The sequence below is a fragment of the Lissotriton helveticus genome, chromosome 7 (assembly GCF_964261635.1).
Source record: "Lissotriton helveticus chromosome 7, aLisHel1.1, whole genome shotgun sequence".
Classification (NCBI taxonomy): Eukaryota; Metazoa; Chordata; class Amphibia; order Caudata; family Salamandridae; genus Lissotriton; species Lissotriton helveticus.
Window position 1 is genome coordinate 1,358,047,269 of NC_136068.1, and position 22,630 is coordinate 1,358,069,898.

General features: G+C 45.6%; 1 protein-coding gene across 4 annotated transcripts in view; it reads right to left on the reverse strand.

The window, feature by feature from the left end:
- Positions 1–22,630, reverse strand: part of PIK3R6 (phosphoinositide-3-kinase regulatory subunit 6) — a 745,472-nt gene that overhangs the window by 206,178 nt on the left and 516,664 nt on the right. For all 4 annotated transcript variants that reach the window (XM_078654671.1, XM_078654672.1, XM_078654670.1 and 1 more), the window contains 2 exons: positions 21,285–21,468; positions 631–778 (listed from right to left, as the gene is read on the reverse strand). In XM_078654671.1, the coding sequence (XP_078510797.1) occupies positions 631–778; positions 21,285–21,468 (332 nt within the window). The remainder of the gene's footprint in view (positions 1–630; positions 779–21,284; positions 21,469–22,630) is intronic.

The following is a 22,630-nucleotide window of genomic DNA, read 5'->3' on the forward strand; positions in this document are numbered from 1 at the left end:
ATTTTACAAATTAAGCACTGTACCCACAACACTTTGCAGCAAGGTGTAGCCAAGAGGCGGCAAAAGGGCTAGACCGGCTGATAAGGGGCATTCCCTCATGGCGCGGACAAAAAAAGGGGTGTGCTGTCAAGGTTTAAGCGAGGAGGCAGGGTTTACATGATTGATTGAAATAAAAGCTACGGCTTATTGTACCATCAACAAATTGCGTTATATGTGGAATAATGGAAGTTGGGGGTGCATGGGTTGAATGCAGGGGCAGGAATCTCAAGGGGCTTGCCCCTCCTGGGCGGGTTTGAAAACTTTGCATGCGAGCGTGGCAGCATCCCACATCACCACAGAAAACCAGATCATTCTGCCAAATACATGAAGATTATTCTGAATCAGTCACAGGCAACTAGTAAAAAATGGGATCTGCATGCGATGTATTAGTGTGCTTTTTTCAAACAGAATACAGTTTCCATTCAACAGGTCTTCTTGCCGTCAATGCGAACACCACTTGTATAACTATTGCTTCACTTTGCCCTCTGGTGCATGTCTCGGCACTGAAATCACAGATGGTCATAGCTCAAACATGCCCACTGCTGCAGGTGTGACTCATATCAAGAGAACGCCACGCGGACCATACTGCACCTTGCGGCGAAGGTGATATTAAAGTGCTGTAGATGTTGGCCAGCCTTTCAGCATGTCTGCTGCGGTCTGCATTAACTTCCGCTAGAGTGAGCTCCGCCGCCGCCACCACATCCTGGAAGCACTGCTCGAGCTCAGCTGCAGACTGACGCTGTCAGAGAGAGAGTTACTGGTATTAGTCTCGTGGCATCAAACCAATAGTCCGCGTGCGCAGCAGACATAAGCAGCGCGTGACACACTCGTCAAAAGCAGAACGTGCTTCGGTTTCATGTCAAAACATAACGTGCCCAACAGACATACCACAGTTAGTCATTTACTCCTTGCGCTCTCACCTAGGTCAGGAGTAACATTTCTAACAAACCTAGAATTCACGAAAGATTCCAGGACTCCTTACAAGAATGTGCGATGTTAACATTTTTCAGAATTCTTTGAGAACTCACAGGTGCTCCCAAGTGTAATTATTTATGCACAAGTACATGTAGAAACCTACCATATACTCACATTTAAATGCACTGTTGAAGTAAGCTTACAATTTCAAATTATTTTGTCAATGGTTTTCACCCATGGAGAAACAGTTTCCTCAAAATCAACACCAGTTTTGTTCACCTTGGAAAAAAATATTTTCCTTCTCTGACCGGAGTAAATTTGCAACCATTTGTATGGTGGGAAACAATCTGCCATCCACAAAGTTGCAAGTTCATAAGTGTGCATCAAGTTGTATAGGCTCCCTCACCATGAACTCCCATGATCTAGGCTTCTCACACCCAAAGAGATTCAATCACTCTCGAAAGGTAGATCAGCAAGGTGCTTAGAAGTGGAGTTAAGAATAGTAAATCTATATTTAATTATCTTCACAATATTATGGTACTTGATAGTCTGCATACGATAGTATGGCAAGATGATATTTAGAGCCAGATGGTCAGGTTGTAAAAAGTGGTTGTAAATTGTGCCGACTTTTTGAAATCTGTTTCCCATTTTGCAATGTGTCTTATGTATTGACAATGCACGTTTTAAAATCTTCAGTTGCAGGAGGTCCTTAAATGATTTGCCTAATGATTACTTATTAGGCCGGTAGCTTTTTGCGGCCCGCTGTTACTGGCTAAAAACACATGGATGGTCGCAGCATACCACAACACCTACCTGTGTTTGCATTTCCAAACTGGAAACTTTTTTTTCTTAAAGCAGGTTTTTTTTTTAAGAGCAGCCTGTGTTGCTTAATGGAATCTGCGGCACGGCATAACAAACCTATTTGTGAAAGCTTCAGGGGGAGCAGTCAGCGGTCCTTGGGTCCATTGCATACCCGCCGGCCCCTCTTTCATGCCCCTTCCTATTTGGGATTCAGTATTAGTCATTAAACCCATTTTGTGAGTCAGGTAGGCTTCTCTGTCTCACAATATGGGTATAATACATACCTGAAAGCCACTTTGTAGGTGATATGCTAAGATTTCTCAATCTTAGAGTTTGCAATAATAAAATTGAGTTGTACATTTGGCCCATAGTTACTTGACATTGTGCCATACAAAATATATATATAAAATGATGCTATACTTTTGAGGGAGTTGAACCACAATATTGTACTGTAATCCAATATTTTATTGCACCCCAAAACTTTTCTTCCACTGGCTCAGTCCCTGTACCCTTGCTCTTTCGGCAATTATCACCACTCTCTTCAGCATCAGGCCAAACAAATGAGCAGAGACATAAAATAGTGACTGGGAACACTCAACAACTGAGTTCGAATAAGTGGGAAAATGAAAGACTTATTACAAAAATCTCAAACAGTACATAGTCAAAAATCTGTATTATTTTAAATCCAAGTAAACTACAAACTTCATATGTGCAACAGACAGAGACCCTGGCAGAAAAGGGAAATCATCTGGCTCACCTTCAAAACCAAAGGGTTTTTATACACATTTTATGAATCGGTAATAAGCAAAAACTGCAAATTCATCATGGCATGACTAAAAAGAACATATTGAGCACATCATAATAAAGATTGTCACTAGAAAATGAGAACGCTAACCCATTTCTAAAGTAAAGGAAAACTTCAATCGGCTTCCACAGCAACAGTGCAGTCCGGAGATGTACAACACAATATGAAACGTTTTCAGACAAAGACTCATACACTAGTGTATGCTAGCAGCCGCAAATCGGAACTTCGGGCAGAAGTGTCCTTCAGAATGATACATTCAGTACATGAAGGAAGTTTCATTCACAATGCATTCTCTCTAAGGTAAATAACCAGTTGCATGACAGCATACGGTGCTCTGTGAAGGCTGTGGGGAGAGAAGATACACAGGGGGACGGACATTCACTGGGAGGGTACAGGAGCAAGATGAACAGAACAACACAGCATCCATATTAATAAAATGGTATCTCTGCAAAAATGTGGCAAAACAAAACAACATTAATTAACACCCTTTTAGACATCTTAATAAACTTGTTTCAAGTATAACATTAATAATTAATTGGTTATGACTATATTCATCATAAAACTCATTAGTATTCAGAAATAATTTGTACCCCAGAATTGCGCATTTAGAAAAAGCTTTGACATTAGCAACATTTTAAGCCTGAGTTAATGTACGTACAAGGGCAGATTAACAATTTATGGCACACAAATACGCATGTGTAAATAATCATTTTAGTGCGCACAACCCTGACTTAGGTGGACAAATAACTCGATCCTTAATTTTCTAAATGCACACAGTTTTCAAACAACAGGACTGCATTGTACTGTTACAAGTGAGAAGGTACAGGTCGTCATACAGGTGGCAGCTGTGATTTTCTGGATCTGTTACCAGTCTTTGACACTGTATGTCATGATACCTTATTGTAGAGGCTGAGAGAGCCCAGAATTAGGGAAAAGGCCATGGACTGGATCCACCATTATATATATCACTTCACAGTGTTTCAGATCATCAATCCACTCGGTTTCCTATGGGCTTTATCAAGGTTCATGGAGTACCCCGCACTTTTTAATCTATATGTGGCCTCTTGGGCAAAGCCTTATTAGCGTGAACTTGCGATTCTCCTATTAACATGACCAGAGAATCTGGATTTCATTAAAGACACGGAGGCTGACATTATGCATTTATCCTTTAATAGCAACTCACACAGCCGCACTACATCACAAAGGATAAAGTTCTAGAGTCATAACAAAGGATGTATCTAGGAGATGATCTGCCTCTTTTAAAAGAATCGCAGCAGGAAGAACTTCAAAAGGAACTGAGAGATCCGGTAACGGGAAACAACTTCGTGAGATGAAACATCAAGGAAGGAACTTCAGCAAGTCAAAGGCCAGCCGGTTAAACGGAGTTGCCTGAAAGAAAGAAATGAGTAAGAACCAAGAGCCTGAAGAGTAAATTCATCACATGGTCATAACAAGGATTAAAACCATTTGAAGCAATTCATAAAATCATGCACAAATACAATACATCAAAGATGTAGATGTAATAAGTTGACACCCCTCAAGTTGTGAAAGGGAGGAGGGAGGGATAATGTCAGCCTCCGTGTCTTTAATGAAATCCAGATTCTCTGGTCATGTTAATAGGAGAATCGCAATTTCATTACAAGACCGGAGGCTACATTATGCATGTTCGTAGCCCCGAAGGACCACCTCAGACATATGCTCGATAGGCTTACAGTAATGACGAGCAAAGGTATTAGCATTTGACCAGTCAGCAGCTTTCAGAATATCATCCAATTTACCACCTGACCAGAAGGACTTACTGGCCATAGCTCCTCTGACAGAATGAGCTTGGAACTTAGAGAGGTCAACACCAGCGAGCTTCATGGTAGACTTAACCCATCTAGCAATGGAGGTGGAAGAGACAGGTTTGAAAGGTTTCACAAAGGAAACTAAGAGTTGATTTGCGCCATTGGGGCGCAGGAGAGACATCCTAGCGTCATATTCTTTCATGCAAGCAACCACACAAAGTTTAGGTAAGGTGTCAAAACGAGGATAGAAGATAAAATCTGACATCGTTTTGGTTCTTCTAAGTAATTCGAACTTGACACCAAACATATCATAACATCTATTAGAAATGTCTAAACTTCTGATGTCAGAAACCCTCCTACAGGAAATTAAGCACAAGAGTGTAGCAAGCTTAAAGGAGAGAAACTTTCTATTAAGGGAAGAGTTATCTGGCCAGGAACAAAAAAGGTCTAAAATGCACTTGACATCCCAAAGGGTCTGGTATTTAGGCCTAGGGGGTCTCCTTAGTCTTATACTCTTGAGGACCCTACAAATGATAGGATTTTTACCTACCGATTTACCGTTGATAGGAGCGTGACCAGCAGAGATTGCGGATCTGAAGCAGTTAATAGAGCGATAGGAAAGGCCTCTGTCAAATTGTTCGACCAGAAAATTAACGATATTCACGACAGGAGTCTCCACGGGATCCAGACTCCTTTCCAGGCACCAATGAAACCATTTCTTCCAAATGCTGTTGTATCTAAGGTGTGTCCCAGGTGCCCAAGATTCTCCGAGGAGAGAGAGAGCTGTTGACGAAAGTCCAGACAGCTCGTTAGATTGCCTGACACTTTCCAGGCAAGAAGGTTCAAATTCCCCTCGAGAATAAGACGGTGATCTTCCCCGTCTGCGTTTGAGACCAGGCCTGGAGAGGCTGGGATGAGAAAGGGAATGTCGCATGCTAGTTCCAGGGCTGTTGGGAACCAGGCTTGGGACGGCCAAAAGGGAGTTATCAGGATCACGGAGCATTGCTCCGATCTGACCTTCTGAAGGACCCTCTGAATCATGGCGAAAGGAGGAAAGGCATAACCCAGGAAGTGGGACCAGGGTTGGAGAAACGCGTTCACAGCAAGAGCGCCCGGGTCTGGCATCCAACTGAAGTAGTTGGGAAGTTGGAAGGTGAGCCTGCTGGCGAATAGATCCACGTCCATGGGACCCCAAAAGAGGGAGAGGGAATTGAAGACGTTCACGTCGAGTTTCCAGTCCGAGAAGTCTATAAGGAATCTCGAATTCCAGTCTGCTGAAATGTTCGATTTCCCGGGGAGATATTCCGCCCTGAGGGAGATTTTGTGTTCCAGACAGAACATCCAAAGTCTCCTGGCAAGGTTGGAGAGATCCGCAGATCTCGTCCCTCCAAGGCGATTGATATAGGCCACAGCGGAGACGTTGTCCATCTTCAGAACAACGGACCTCCCTTGGATGGAGTGTTTGAAGCTCATAAGAGCGTATAAACCAGCCATCAACTCCAGAAAATGTATGTGTTGGGAGGATTCCGATAGGGTCCAAACCCCACCGGTGTCCTGGTCTCCAAAGCGAGCACCCCAGCCATGAAGACTGGCGTCTGATTCTAGGACAACATCCGGGGATGAGCCAAAGATAGCTTTGCCGTTCCAGGCATCTAAGTTCTCTAGCCACCAAAAAAGCTCTGTTCTCGCATCCGGATCTAGAGAGACAAGGTCCCCATACCACAGACCTGAATTGAGGGCTTTCCTTTTTATTCTCTGAAGTGCGCGGTAGTTCAGAGGGCCGGGAAAAATGGCCTGGATGGACGAGGAGAGGAGCCCAAGAAGTCTGGCTAGTTCGCGGAGAGTTAAAGACTCTTGTTTCAGAACAGATCTGATCTCCTTCCGGATCTTGGCAATCTTCTTGGCCGGAAGAAGGAGGAGACATTTCGTGGTGTCTAGAGTGAAGCCGAGGAATTCTATAGTTCTGCAGGGAGAGAGCATGGATTTGTCTCTGTTGATGATGAACCCAAGGCTCTCTATCAGGTTCATGGAGGTTTCTAGGTCTCTTAGGAGATCTGAACGGGATTGGGACATGATAAGAATATCGTCCAAGTAAATGATGAGGCGGATACCCCTCTCTCTTAGAATTGTAACGACACACTTCATGATCTTGGTAAAGCACCAAGGGGCAGAAGAGAGGCCGAAGGGAAGAGCTTGGAACTGGTAGAGATGTTCCTTCCAAGCAAATTGAAGGAAGGGTTGATGTTCCTTGTACATGGGAATCGTGAAGTAAGCGTCCTTCAGGTCTAACTTGGCCATCCAGTCCCCTTCCAGAAGGAGATCCCTCAGGAGGTGGATACCCTCCATTTTGAAATGGCGATAAACTAGGAATTTGTTGACTTCTCGAAGGTTTATTACGGGTCTCCAACCCGTGTCCTTTTTTTGAACGAGAAACAGAGTGCTTATGAACCTTGCATCGGACCAGGGAACCTCCACTATTGCGTCTTTTTCGAGCATGGAAGCGATTTCTTCCTCCACGATCTTTTCTTGATCTTCTGAGAGGACAAAGGGGTGGGGTAGGTGTGACTGGAGGGGAATCTGTAAGAAGTCTATCTTGAAGCCCATGACGGTTTCTAAAACCCATGGGTCTTGGGTAATTGAATCCCAAACATGATAAAACTGTTTTAGCCTGCCCCCTACTATGGGGATAGAAGAAGGAGGAGTAGTACTTACTTGTAGAGTTGGAGGTGTTGGGAGCGCCTCGGCCTCTTGAACCACGGTTTCTCGGGCCTCTTCCTCTTTGGGGGAAGAAGGGTTGTCTAGGGGGGTAGAAGCCCCTTCCTGTTCCTCTGAAGGATGAGTAGGGTCGTTGGTTGCCTCGGCCGGAAGAGCGACCCCTTCTGCCGGCCTGGCCAAAAAGGTTGGTGTTGAAGACCCGTCTCAGGTTGTTCTGGGCTCTATCAAGGGCAGTAAAGGTGGATACGTATTCGCCAATTTCTTTGATTATGTCCTCTCCGAAAAGGAGGCCTTTGGGGTTCTGGGAGGGTTCTTTCTCCGCCATGTCACCTAATTTGGGGTTGATTTTGTTCAGGATAGATCTCCTCCTCTCAATGTTCAAACCAGAATTGGCGTTGCCAAGGAGGACGATAGCCCTTTGGCTCCAGCCTCGAACGAGGTCGACGTTCAAGGGGGTAGAGGAGAGGTGGGACTGCTCCGCCATATCTAGGATTCTAACCAAGGGTCCCAGGACGTCCAGGAGTCGGTCTTGGCAGCCCTTGAGGGCCCTCTCCAAGCCTTTTCTGGGGTCACGTCCTAATTTAAATAGGAATTTAATGAGGCTAGGGTCTAGGTTTGGAGTTTGGCAGACTCTGTCATCAATGGTAGGTCTGGGGGATTCAGACCTCATTGTGTTTCTGGTGTTTCTATCCAGAAGGTTTCTCAACCAGCGTGCCACAAATTTGGAAACATGATCCTGCGGGAACCATTTAGAGCTGTTGGGGTGAGAAATGTTTAGGGGGGAAAACATTTCCTCCCCAATAGGGTTTAGAATAATATTCTTTGGAGTAGGTTCCGGATCGAAATGGGAGTTGAGATCATGTTGGACCTCATCCAGGTCAAAGACGAACTCGTCTGAGGGGTCTTTGGAGGAGTTGTCATCCAAGGAGGAGGGAGAGGAGTCAAGACCAACATTTGTATTTGTTTGATTAGCACTATTCCAAAGTGTGCCGCGAGGGGCACCGTACACATTTGTGCCGCCATGGGCACCGGTCAAAGGAGTGTCCCGAGGGACATCAGGTTCAAGTGGGGCGCGGTGGCCTCCCATCCAAAGTGAGGTGCTAGGACCTCCTATGTTTTGAAAGGCGCTAGGGCCTGTAGTGCTTTCGCAATGTTTGGTCTTTTTGGGTCTCTTACCGTGTAAGGGGAGATCCTGGGGGTCACCTGGTCTTTTAGAGAGCATGACATCTCTGAGGGAGGACATCATGCAAGACTTAATTTCTTGTTGCAGAAATTTTTTAAGCGAATCGTCAATGGGGGCAGGTGAGCTAGCAGTGGCATCATCAGAATCCACGTCAGACATGGTGTGGTGATGAAAGACTATTAACAGGTAAGATAATAATCAGATCCCCCTATTACTCCTCTTTTTTTTGTTTTTTTTTTTAATTGTTTTTTTTTTTTTTTTTTTGCAGGTGAAGCCTCAGGCTATTCCCCCTTTTTTTTTTTTTTTTTTGGTAATTAAAAGGTAATTATTTATAGGTAAAGGGGTATAATTATGGTGAACAGCATAATCAAAAATGAAATAATGGGGAAGTTAAAGTTTAAGGCTACAGCAGAGTATTGTTGAAAAGAAGGGAAGTATTGGTGAAATGAAGGGACGCTTAAAAGCGTGTTTAGAAATATTCCTAGATGAGTCAGGGAGACGAGCGCAGTGGTCGTAGGTCCCCGGCGGCTGAAGCAGAGCAACTGACAAGCTAAATCAGTCGTGCTCGAGCCCAGCCGCCGGGGGAAAGGAAAGTGGCTTGGCAGGGAAGGCACGCAACGTGGGTGTCGCGAGCGTGCTTTCCTCTAATCCAAAAGTCAGGAAATGGATTGAAATCTCAGGCGCGCCTCTGCCGAATGAAGCGGAGATCCGCGTTTAAGGCGGCGGAAGGACAGTAAGAAAGACGGTATAAGGGGAAGCGCGGTCGCGCGTTTTATAGGGGAGAAGGGGGGTGGACAACCATAAATTGGAAGTCCATAGGTAGGGAGGGTGGGATGGGAGGGGGGAAGCCTGCGCCACCCACCACCATTAAGATCTGTGCTGAGGCACAGAGTTAAAGGAAGAACATGGCGAGGTTGCCAGAAAACGCTGAAAAACAGTTTTAAAACGCTGAAAATAGGTCCAAATAGGCATAAAAGTACCTGGGTTATACAATACAATGCAAATAAAGCGACATAGAGATATAGAGTAAAGCAAAATACAAGTCTAGGCTTAAAAACAAGGAGCAAGTAATAGTAGTGACTTATCTGCTGGCGAGCCGCTTTTAAAAGAGGCAGATCATCTCCTAGATACATCCTTTGTTATGACTCTAGAACTTTATCCTTTGTGATGTAGTGCGGCTGTGTGAGTTGCTATTAAAGGATAAATGCATAATGTAGCCTCCGGTCTTGTAATGAAATCCTGACATGCATGTGCTATGTAGACAATACTCTACTAATCAATGGCCTTGATGGTAACATCAAGGAGGCACGCATTAACTTTCACTCTGGTCTCAAGGTAGAGGAACACTTGGTGACCAGGAACTACCTAAAATTCTACTCCAAAAAAACGGAGGTCACGATGCTAAGCAGTCCAACATCTAGCTGGTTGTCAAGCTTGTGGCCTATACCTTAGGACAATGTCCTCCTCCTCCTACATGGGTGCACATTACACAAGTGCTCCGGGGGTGTAACAGACTTGTATACTCGCTTTCTGCACCACATGGGCACTTGGGTATCAGTAAAGAGGCTGCAGACGCTTGGGCAGCCCCTTCTGTAATATATACTGTGACAGAACAGATGTAGAGTCAGAGCAATTTTAATGGGGCATTCCCTCATTTAGATGGTATTGTGGCTCCATGCAAATTTGGAAACACTTTGCATCATGCTGCATTCTAGATGCAACGCAGAGAGACCATACTGGTCAGGGAGTATTTGGACTGTGGTCAATGATGAGATCAATCAATCATTCACTCACCCGTGAGGGCCTAAAGGCACTGACAGCCGGACTGGGAACTCAAAGCAGCCCTGGCAAATTCTGCCAGTCCAGCCCCCGCCCTGCGCGTGTCGAGCAAGCGCAGCTTGCGAGCCTGACCATTACTCGGGGAGGCTTGGGGGTCCCCCCCGCCCCAAGAAAAATTTGGAAAAAGACAGGCCAAAAAGGTGAATTTTACAGCACATTTTAAATTACATATTCAATTTATCATCTTTCAAAGCACAGTAAATAGTGCCACCAACCATTTAGCCCAACCGTGAACATGAAGCATAGGTTGTCCTCAAAGACACTTATGTGACAATATACTTGAATAACAACTTGTAGTACACTTTATGACAGGCATGTGCTTTACATGTGCATTGCATGTGCGCAACCTTTTGAATCTCGAAAGAACCTTGAGGTGACTACGGAGAGTGATCCCATTTAAATGAATGGATGGATGGATGGCTGAATGGATGGATGGATGGATGAGCTTTGATGATGTCTGCGAAGGACATTGTAAGAGTTTGGCCTGACAGCTTTATCACTGTATAACACTTGGGTTCTTTCCCAAGGGCCCCCTCTCGCCTCAAAGGCCACCTCCTATTAAATAATAAAAATAGGTTCCCTCTTGGTTGCCTAAATCAGTATGTTCCCTGATGAGAATGTTCCCCCAGCAGCAGGATGGCACACAAGTGAGAGAAGTTATGGCTTAAGCTGCATAGTACTTCTATTGCACAAACTACTTGGAGGTTCCTGTGCAGCAAAGTAACTTCATGTCTGCTCAAAATGCAGATGTACAGGGTTACTATCATGCCTGGCATTAGGCAGTGACACTCTCCCTTGTCATGAGGGGAGGATCCTTGTACAGCTTTGCTAGGCTGATGAGCTCACTGGTTGCAGCAAAGTGAGAGCTTCCGCCCAGCTTCTGCCAGGTGCCTGTGCACTAGTGCATGTAAAGCACCACACTGCCTGACCCTGACACGATGAGTGTGTGTCAGCTGGCCTTTTCTCAGCCTGGCTGACACTCATCATACTTTGGGAAGAGGGGAGAGGCAGAGCCCAGGGGCCCTTCCTGATGTACTGCTACCGGTGAATGGGAAACAACACTGCCTCTAGGAAGAGAATGAAGTCCGACAAGCCACTTACCTTGATTATGCCTTTTCTCCCTCCTCTTCAGTGACTTATTTATCAAAGGCCCTTGTGGATTTTATTGCCATACAAGCACCATTAAAAATAGAAGAAGAGCATGTCTGAGCAGCACAGTTAAGGAAGCTATCTCCAGCAGGACTATTGTAGGCCCATTGAGAAGACTTTTGGTGTAAAGTCAGCCAAATTCTGGAAATGTCTGTACATTCAACAAAAGGCCATGCTTAACACATTAAATGTGTCAAGCATTGAAACGTTTGGAAAAACAAGCAAATTGCAGGTGCTTTCTGGAAAGCACAGGGAGAGAAATGGCATGGAAAAACTCTGGCCTTCACATCAAGAGATTATCATTAATGATACTGATTACAAATATTTCTGCATTACAAATTGAATCATCACTAAGCTCTAAAATGGGCTTATTTAAATTGCCTAATATATGGTACCAAATATCTAAACCTAAAATTGGGATATAAAGCCTGACCTGCATGCAGATCTTAATTTGTGCTTGTGTTTGCAGGTGATAGGCAACAGCACTCATATTTAGGGACTGAGTTAGACATTTTTCTCATCATCAGATATTGACCCTGAGCAGAACAAGAAGAAAGGAGGGGTAAGAGTAGGATCATAAAAAAAGTGACAAACAGTGAAGCAGGGATGACACAGAATCTGCAATAGTGAGATAGAGGGTGAAGTGCGGTGGAAGATAAAGGCATTAGGTGGAATCAAGACTTTGGTTGGTATTCGGCAGTCCAGGCATATGGCATTTGGCCTCTAAGAAAAACTTGGAGTCGCTGCGCTCAGATTTACTTTAACAAGTTAAACATTGCCTGCAGATAGCACTTTAATTAGCATTAGACAATGATTACTAAGTTAATAGTGGAACCCAGCCCTAAAGTGTATGTTAAATCAGGGTAGGGTGTTGACATCGGAAAACACCTTAAATTTACAGTCAAATTTATATTTGACATGTATCAGTGCACATAGATAAAAACTCAAGCACTTGGGATGCCTCATTGGATACCACCCATATTCTTACAAGAATACTTACCTAAGTAGCTGCTGCAGGATACCCATTTGCACCTAATGAACATGGAGGAGAGGACAGGCCTCATCGCACACTGCTGTTGAACTGCTGCGTAACCGCGTTGAGTGGACAGTGATCTTTCAGTCATAACGGGGTCCAAAGCTGTAGCTATCAATAGTGCAGCAGGTGCAGGGGCACTGGGATCCAAGTGTCTGAGGGCCTACTTCACCTCAATTATAGAATTTTCGAGTAAACCCACCAGACAGCGCAAGCTGCCTTACTCAAAGACCTATAGGGGCTTACATCGTGCCACTGTTTACAATTGGTTGGATTTGTCACTTTTATTTGCTTGCTTCTTATTCAGTGGCTCTCCTTGTCCCAGCTTGTTTATCTTGTGTTTGTCTCTCCCCTGGATCACAGCATCGTTACCATCTGTAACATTGGCTGTTTCTATCCATCCACTGCGCACTTTTAGGAAACAATTTTTCTTTTTGGCTACTCACTCGATGACAGTGCACATGATTTCCACATCTCTCCTGTTCCACCCTGTGTGCTCTCTCAAAGGCCTTCCCGCGCTCCATGTTTCTCTCATGTGTATGTCTCCCTGACTCACCTCACGTTCCGTGTTGTTCGTGCCCTCGTGTACTTCTCTCCCCCTCCAGGTGTTGCTGCCAGTTTTGTGTGTTTCTTACTCTTTTGTGTGCTTCTCCTCATTTACTTCCTGCGCTCCGTGTTATTCTCCCATCTGTGCTATTCTTTCTTGTCTCCAGGTGTGCTTTTTGACTTCTCGCCTTCACTGCCCCATTCCCTCCTTGGTTACCCCACCCACTCCTGCGGTCCTCTTTTTTTCCCTATTTTGTACTCGCGCAGAAAAAAAACATTTCTTCAAAATGCATTCACCAAAGCAAGTGGCGTCCCCCATCTTGGATCAATAAAATAAAGAAAATGTTTCCAACGCGATTTTCCTGGTTTGTGCATGCATTCTGACTCTTTGACCTCACATACTTCATCTTGCATATGCACACTGGGGAATTGACATCATTGCCAGCAACGGTTGAGTCATCAAGCCTTTGTTTATTATTATAATTATTATTTATGTGCTTTTTCCTGATGCTGCACAGCATCAGGAAAGAGCCCATGCATCGCCGAAAGGCATTGGCAAAAGTCAGTTGGTCCCCAGACCTATTGACTTTGTCGGTGCTTGCTTCTTTATTTAACTATAAACCTTACCTATAAACCCAGCGGACGGGGGCCTATTTTTTTCCTCGCTTGAGTTCGGAACTATGGGGTAGCAGGTAGATACTGGCCACAGGGAATTATACAGAAGGAAGTAGAAAAGTCGAAGGAAACGTTGCAAATTATGGCACAGGGCTGCTCTTCCTAATTATTTTTCGTGTGAATTAACCGTAATAAGATAGGGTGGGCGTATTAAGTTTACACACTGTATGCAAAGCATTGACATTAAAGATCCACAGAGGCAAACGTGAAATAAAGTTCTGTCAAGAAACTGGATTCCGCAACAAAAACAGTTCTTACTTCTCATTAAGTTTAGGAACAACCCCATAGCTGAAAGTTAAACTATTGACGGAAGGGTGTTCTTTAAATCATACTCTATAAATACGACCAAAAACTAAATAGTCGCAAACGGCAAGTGGCCCTGCTGCTTTAGAAAGACTTTAGAAACATCGTTTTTTTAAACACGCTCACAGGGTAGCGTATCACATTCTTCCGGTAGGTTCCGTGAACTACCGTGCCGGGGCCTATACCTTTTGTTCTTTAATCCTGGCCCAGTTGCTACCCCCGCCCAGCAGTGCCCACACTGCCCATGCTGATTGCAAAAACGACTAGATAGCCTCACCTGCGGGCGGCAGGCAGGGGGGCTTAGTAATTTATGGCCGCACTGGTCGGTGCCTCTCTGTTTCCGTCGTGACGTCGTCTCTCTGTTCTCTGGGATGCCTCCAAGTCCTGGCCTCACCAGACACGCACTTTTTATTGGGGGAGCCCCAATGCGCATGACTGATCACCAGCCCCTCCCAGAGGGTGAACTGAACAGAGTAAGACCACGCAGATGCGGAGACATCTGCGTGCTACGCACCACTCCTGATTATTAAATACACTTGGCCAGGCTGCACCAGACGGTGCTGTCTGTAGTGCACCAGACTCCAAAGCAGACAGTTGCTTTTTGGCAGCACAGAGCGGAACAGCCGGGTAGTAAATAGAACGTCTGACCTCTGCTGCTCCAGCATCAGACTACTGACTGACTCACGGATCGAAAATCGGCCCCTTCAACAAAACCGGCCCCCTGTGCAAAAACCGGCCCCCACCCCCTCCAGCCGACCGGGGGATTGCCCGGTGCCCGGAATTACCAGTCCGGGCCTAGGCACTGAGGGGAGGTTCGAGCAGCTCTGCGGTCATCTGAAGAGCCAGGTCTAGAGATCCTTTCTGAACAGGTGTAGTGTCGGGCTTCGTCTGATGCGGAAGGGGAGTTTGTTCCAGGTCTTGGCCCCAATGTAGTAGAAGGATCTGCCCCCCACTTTGGCCCTGTGGATGCTGGGGATAGTGGCCAGGGCTAGGTCGGCAGAGCAGAGGTTTCTCTTGGGGGTGTGGAAGGGGATTCTTTCATTGAGGTATTGGGGTCCGGCGTCATGGAGGGTTTTGTAGGCATATGGGAGCAGTTTGAAGGGTATTCTTTTTTCTACAGGGACCCAGTAGAGGTGGCGGAGGTGTTGAGTGATGTGATCATGTCGTGGGATGTGGACGACGAGTCTAGCTGCGGTTGTTTTGGACAGTCTAGAGTTTGTAGAGGAATGTTTTTTTGATTCCGGCGTTCAGTGCGTTTCCGTAGTCCAGTCTACTGGTGATGAGTGCGTAAGTGACTGTCTTCCTGGAGTCAGGGGGGATCAATTTGATGGTCCTGCGGAGTATGCACAGGGTTATGAAGCATGTGGAAGACGCAGCGTTGATCTGCCGGTTCATGGTGAACGCAGAGTCTAGTATGATGCGGAGGTTGCAAGCGTTATCCGTAGGGGTGGGTGGGTTTCCGAGGGCGGGTGGCCACCAAGTGTTGTCCCATGCAGATGGGGTGGAGCAGAGGATGAGGACTTCTGTTTTCTCGAGGTTGAGCTTCAGGTAGCTGCTGCTCATCCAGGTTGTGAAATTGTTCATCCCTTCTTAGAAACTGTGCCTGGTGATGTTGGGTTCCTTGGTGAGGGAGAGGATGAGCAGGGTGTGAGACTATGTTGAGTACGCGTTTCCTGATGATAGTGGCGAGGGGGCCATGTAGACGTTTAAGAGCGTGCAGCTGAGGGAGGATCCTTGGGGTGCTCTGCATCTGATCTCTGTAGGTTAGGAGAGGAAGGGCAGGAGTCTCTTTCATTGTGTTCTGCCTGAGAGGAAAGATCGAATCCAGTCTAATGCAGTTCCCTGGATGCCGGCATCGTGGAGTCTGGCAGCAAGTGTGCGATGGGAGATGGTGTCAAAGACTGCTGAGAGGTCTAGGAGTATGAGGGTTGCTGTGTGACCTTGGTCGAAGAAGGCGCAGATGTCATCGGTGGCGGCTATGAGGGCGGTCTCGGTGCTGTGGGATTCAGATTGAGAGTTGTCAAGGATGTTATTGGTTTCTATGAATAGAGCTAGCTGGGTGGTGACTATTTTCTCAATGACTTTGGCAGAGAAGGGGAGAAGTTCTTGAGGTCTGTCGGGTCTGTGGAGGGCTTCTTGTGGAGGGGTTTGACTTTGGCGCAATGCTAGTCATCGAGCAATTTAGCGGTCTCGAGGGAGCAGTTGATCGTTCGTCGTAGTTCGAGTGTGATGGCGGCCCTGTCGAAGATGTACGGCGGGAAGGGGTCAGTAGGTGCTCTGGAGTGCATGCGTTTCATAGTCTTTGCTGTGTCTTTTGTGGTGAGAGAGGTCCAGGTGAGGAGGGTCGGCTGGATGTCATCGCTGGTGCGGGGTGTTGGGTTGGTACCATGGTCTTGATTGTTGAAGTTGTCGTAGACCGTTTTGAACTTATGGTGGAAGAAGGATCTGCGTTTTTTGCAGAGGTCTTGGGAGGGAGGGACGTTGGTAGTTTCGCTGTTGGGTCTAGTGAATTCTTGTATGATGATGAAGAGTTCCTTGGAGTTCTCCAGTCGTCAGCAAGAGTGCTTGGATTCAAGGAGGTCCATGGTACACCAGGCGGCTTTCGCGTTGTGTCATCTGGCGGAGTTTTGGAGCGGGCGAGAGTGTTGGTGCAGTTGGCGATTCATTGGTGGAGGTTATTTGCTGCTGTGTTATCGTCTGCTGTTGTGGAGGGGGGGTAGTGCTGCTGAGGGTGGAGGTGAGCTGGTCTTCGTGATTCTGTTCCAGCTTCTGCAAGGGAGGTGTGCAGTGTGCTTGTTTGCGGAGGATTTCGAGAAGGAGAAATGGATGCAGTGGTGGTCCTTCCATGGTGTGACTGAAGTGAATGTTGTTTCCTCAGGCAAAGATGGGGCCGAGAGTGTGTCCTGAGGTTGCTTCAGTTCAATGTTGGTGAGGTTCTCTAGGAAGGCGGTGATGTTGGGATTACTGGGGCTGTCTAGGTGAAAGTTCAGGTATCTAAGCAGTATGTAGTCCATGGAGGTGAAGGCGCAGGGAGCAATGTAGTCTGCAATGGCGTTAGTGAATGGGGAGCAGGGTCTGGGCGGTCTGTAGGCAAATGTTCTGTGGAGCATCGTTCTGGGGTAGGGCTGGATCTGGAAGTGGTTGAGTTCTATGAGGGGCGAGGCGTCGTCTGAGTTGGTGGTTGTTAGTCGGACTTTTGTGGACAATGGCGAGGCCTCCTTCGGGGTGGTCTTTCCTCAGGATACTGTATCCATCTGGGATGGCGGTTGCGATGTCAGGTGCGGAGCTGGTGTTGATCCACACTTGGGGGAGGGGCTACGGGGGCACCAGCGGTGGGACAAAAAGGCAAGAAAACAGAGGAAAACCGAGAAAAAGGCAACAAAGGGGAAAAAAGACACAAGAAAAAAGGCAAAAACAGGGAAAGACAGAAAAAGTCTCACACCCACAGCAGTCTCTTCCACTGGAACACCAGGGGTGAGGGGCAGGCAGGAGCCTGCGGGTGGAAGAGGGCCTCAAACACCTACCTAGGTCACCAGAGGTGCCAGGGGCAGTGCCTTAACAACGGAGCTGCGTGAGGGGAGAGCAGTTACACTAACCACCCTAACCACTGAGGGTGTTGCGCAAAAGTAGGGAAAAGGAATACCACAGACCCCCCCTCATAGACATCTTGCTGTTGGCAGGTGGAACACTCACTTCACCTAACTACAGAGAGATCTCTGCTCCCTTTTAAAAGGCAAGCCATGGTTTTGGCTGCACTGTGACAGATAGACTAGCTCATTTAAACAGCCAAATGCTTTTCACTAATGTGCTGCCGATAGGGCAGGTGGAAGTTTGTGTGTGCTTCGTGGGCAGTGCATTAACTTTACCTGGGTGCACTGCTCTGCGGCCAATGCTTCTAGTTAAAGGTGCACCGTGGCAGTGTGCACTTTACACAATACAGCCCCAGAGCTGTGAAGAACCTTGGAATACTATGTCAAGTTCTACTGTCTTTCATAAAATAGCTATCCACAACTTCAGCACCCTTGTCTTTTTCCATCTTCGAGGAAAATTCGGCCTTTCCTTCTGAAAGAGAAACACTATCCAGTTTTTAAGTAGGTCGCTGGTTCTACAATGGATTATGCAAATGTTCTTTATCTAGGACTATCTTTTTGCACCACTTTCCAAATGCAAATTGAGCAGAATGTGCCTGTCTGGCTGCTTCTTAAATTGCCCAAGCATTCCTCTCTTTCAGGGCACCTACAAACTTTTCGTATGGCTATCTGTGAACAAACCTATACTTTTCAAAAACCTCTACATTTACTTCAAAGCACCACCCATCGAAGGCCCTTTCTTTGTTCAGTGCATGTGTTCCTGCATGGAGCCTGCATTCCTCCTCAACTCTCTAACAGGTTAGGGAACAAATACCGTCAGGTCGGCAGAGACCCCACATACCAGGCAGCAAGAGCATGTAATTCCCTTACTGTGGATTTAAGACAAACTTTAAACTACTTACACTTCATGAAACCTAAAAATCCAGTTTTTAATTTTAAAAAGCATCTTTAGAAAGTCCCAGCATATGCCCACAGCGCCACCATACCTTTTGGTAATTGCGTGCTAAATGAATACAAAAATAATCCTAACAAATTATACCAATGTGGGTAATTAACAGGATAAAATTAAAGCATGATAAGCGTTCTCATGGAACTAATAGTTGATTGTGGGTTCAGGTGTACTTATTGACAGAACTTGAATCTCCCTTAGCCAAGTAAAATCCTGGAAAGGTAAGTCACAGGAAAATGTAGAACAAACCGCTCTACTCCAAGACTGTCTAATGGGATTTGAATATTTCAGAGTGGTAGATATCCAGTGAGCTGACAGACAGGACTGTTTCAGCTCTCTGGATAAAGGTCATTGTACAGCAATTAATCAACTCCTACCCACTGTATATTTTACAGTGGATCACAAAATCCTGCTAAGAAGAGTAAAATAGTTAACTGGATCACAAGTACATCATTCGACTGGTTCTTTTACATGACCAGGTTTGGATATTTCAATTCATTCAGTAAGAGGTCTGAACCAATCCAAAGCTTATTAGTTGACTCTGTAGAAGTACAATGACTAGATCAGGCTTCCCCAACGAGTATCTTCTGAGCTACTGATAGCTCTCCAGCTGCCTCTAAGTAGCTCTCCTGTGAGCAGCCCAGCCTACTAAATTGGAAGCTTTTGCTTGGTTGAATTAATATATGTATACAAAAACGAAAAAATGTCTATTAGAGACAACAATGTGTGTATTTAGAGCAACTCATAACCTGATGTTTGCAGAAATGTTTTTGATTTTCTAAAATATATTTAAGGCCAACATCTGAGCGTCAAATTCCATGGCGTGGGAAACACTTATTACTAATACAGCTACCTTAGTGCCATGGACATTGCAGCTTGGCTGGTATGTATTAACCACGCAAAGGCATTCTAAATTGATGAAGCCTTTTTTACATTGCAGCTGGCACCTTCTTGATGCACTGAGTGATCACTGCTGGTAATCTTGCATGGGGTGGTGACCACTAGTGTAATCTTGTCTGATGGGGTCACTAACACACCACTATTAATATTAGTATCACAGCATGATTTTCCTTTAACAAAAGTAGCTTGCAGTAAAGAAGAAGTTAGAGACCCTTGGACTAGATCCATTAAGAAAGCCACATTCCAGGTACCCAAGGGTCCATTAGCATATTTTCTATCTTTCCAAATATTATGCCCATTGGCTCAACTAAATGAACAATTCCAGATGTGGGCAAATGATGCTCAGATCCACATCTGTTTGAAGACACATGCTGGAGGCAAGCCAAGAATCCGAATGGTGTAGATTATCTCAACCATGTCTATCAGTGGACAAGGGAAATAAACAGGCCAGTGCCATTACCTCCAGCACATCGAACAGGCCTGACCCAAACCCACATAGCATTTGTCCTTCAAATTAATGCTGTGGAAAATGACACAAATTTCCAACCATTATTACTTCATAATATTCTACAACTCCTACAGACAGACCATCAAGCGGACCATGGTCTGCACAACCCTTCTGCAAAAATTACACTCAGTTGAAAAACACAAACATTAAACTGGCCCAAAAGTGCTCTACTGTTCCGAGTGGCAGCCACAATGAAAGTCAAAATATTACGAGGCCTGCACAAAGCAGTTTGGAACATAGCATCAGAATAAATGGAAAAAACAGCAAAAATGATGGTATAGCAAGTAATCTTTGGTCACTTAAGGCCGCAAGGATATTTCAACCAAGATTCAGAAGTCTAAGGCGCGAAATTCAGGAACCATATTTGTGAACTCGCTATCCCTTCTCTTGAGAATGCAACCAAACTACCTACGCCTCATGCAATAGGTGGAAATAAATGGACAAGCTTATGGCTGAGCTCCTCGACCCCAAATACATCAATAGATACCACAGAATGCCACAACTCCCACAGTATTTATCCAATACCACAACCATACATTCCACACCCAAATCCCTCATGACTAAGGGCCATATATAGTTTGGCAGACAGTACTCTATCCATCAGGATGGCAAAGGGCATTACTAACGCCACCCCGATGAACTACGGTCCCCCAGCTTTAGAAATCTCATCAGGCCCAGCAATGATCTCTGTACCGTGACAGAAACCGCTGCCATGGTAGGTCCAGTTGAGGTGCAAAAAGTTTTATCTGTGGTCGCTATCAATTTTGAAGGCGATACACCAAACTTTAACAACCTTTTTATTTTTCAGATCAAACTCCCATAGTTATGTTATTGAAAAACTAAAAACGATGACCCTCACACCCAGGATGTTTTTTTCGTTGGCGTGGGGGTGTCGTTATTTGCTTTTTCCTGTCCCTCAACATGGTGGTGACGGGCAGGAAAATAAAGAACATCACACTGTCCACTCTAAATGGAGTGGGTGGTGTAATGCCCTCCCTTGGACCCTACTCTGTCATGGTGTTGAAGGATGCTTTACATCGAAGGGAAGGAGCAAACCTGTGCTCCGTTGACAGAAAGCCAGCAGTCGTCCAGGCCCTAAATAGGGCAGATGGGCCATGAGGGTTTCAGACATGGTATCCCGTTGCATTTGTGAAGGAATACCCTATACACCAAACTATAAATCACCCTCTGATGCTTTGCCTTCCACTATAATCAGTATATTAACTGCTGAATTGACGGTCCATCAGGGAGAAAGCTGATGATCTACCTATTACTAACGATCAGGAATAGAACTCTATATCCACCACACCAAAACTCAAACACATCACATTGCGCCCCAAAGTGGCAGAAAAAAACACACCTTAGAATATAATAAAACACAAAAAATACATAAATGAATAAATATACTTCCCAAAAGTGACTTCAGAGCACGGGGAGCTGAAATACTAAGCCAGGAAACTTCTCAGAACCTATAGCACAAAGGAACAATGTATGTCTTATCAAAAGGTTGCTGTGAGGGCTAGAACGGAGCGCCTGCTCCTCCTTACCTGCAATGCCCCCTGAAGGGCCTGGACGTCACAGTGCTGCCCCAGAGCTGCTTGCATGGTGTGTGTGATCACGAGGCACATGCAGGCTGTGGGAGTTTGGTGGACTTTAGCTGCCTGGGTCTCGTGCAGCAAAGCATTGCAGATAGTTTCAGGGATGAGATCTTCGTCCAGAAATACTAAAACCCTGAAAAAGAAAGACACATTGGAACTCTTTCTGCCTTTAATAATTTATTAAGTTAAAAACTACAACTGCCCAGGTGCCCTAGTAGACAAGTCAAGTTAAAATGACATCACTGTGAAAAGAAAAGTAACACAATGTTTGGCATAAATGCTCTGAACATACTCAAAATTCAGTATGGAGACTATTCTCCTATGCCATTACACTATGGTCTTCATCCATATGATCATGTGCAGTACTGAGGTTCCGTGACAATTTTAGGTGATGTTTTCGACTCGCACGAATATGGTCGAGTCTGGTATCTAAGAACCGTAAATGACGAGTTTAGTAAGTGTGCGCAGTTTCGCTGTGCTAACTTAAACCGTTCATTTGATATGTGAGTTTTCCATCTGTACCCACGGGTTCCATCTTAGATACGGCATCCATTTTGTCTCTTGCCCTCAAGTAGCCAGCGAACGGACACTGTCCGCTTCGCGACCCTGGGACTCCCACGATATTTGCGGAAGACACATGTTCTTTGTAAGTGTCTTTATGATGAGGGGGATGATACTGTAAGGCAGATGGCCCCGCTCGAGGCTCATCTTGCCGTGCCAGTTTATTGTCTCAGCCGTGCATCTCATTAGGCACGTCCCTTTGATGCCTGTATCTCGTGTTTCCCGATACCTCCCCTTTACACCCTTTTCGACTCTCTCACTGTTTCCATCTTCCTTTTCACCTGTTTTAGTTCCTATTTCGATCTGTTTTACTGCCGATTGGAATTCACTAATGTTGGGAAGATGGGTTTTTACAGTTGGGAATCGCCAAATGTTTCCGCACTTATGTTCCGGACCTTATGTGTATCAAAGTGACCAAAGCGACCCCTCTGAGGGATAATTATGGGAACCGGGTTGTAAACTTTGTGTATCATGATGTCCTATGGGTAAAATCTGTATAAAAGGAGCGATCCACAAAACCAATTTGAAGCAGTCTCCCCAAGTTGCACGTTTTGTACTTGTCGTGACTTCTGTGTTCCCTGCAGTAATAAACCTTGAATCTTTGACGCCGAAGGAAGTGTCCCGTGTCTCTGTAGTTTGTGCGCCGAAACAGGTATCCCATGAAGGTTATAGGTGTTGTTCCCTGGCACCGCTGGTACTGATAAAAGTCCAGTCCTTCAGTTGGCGCCCAACGT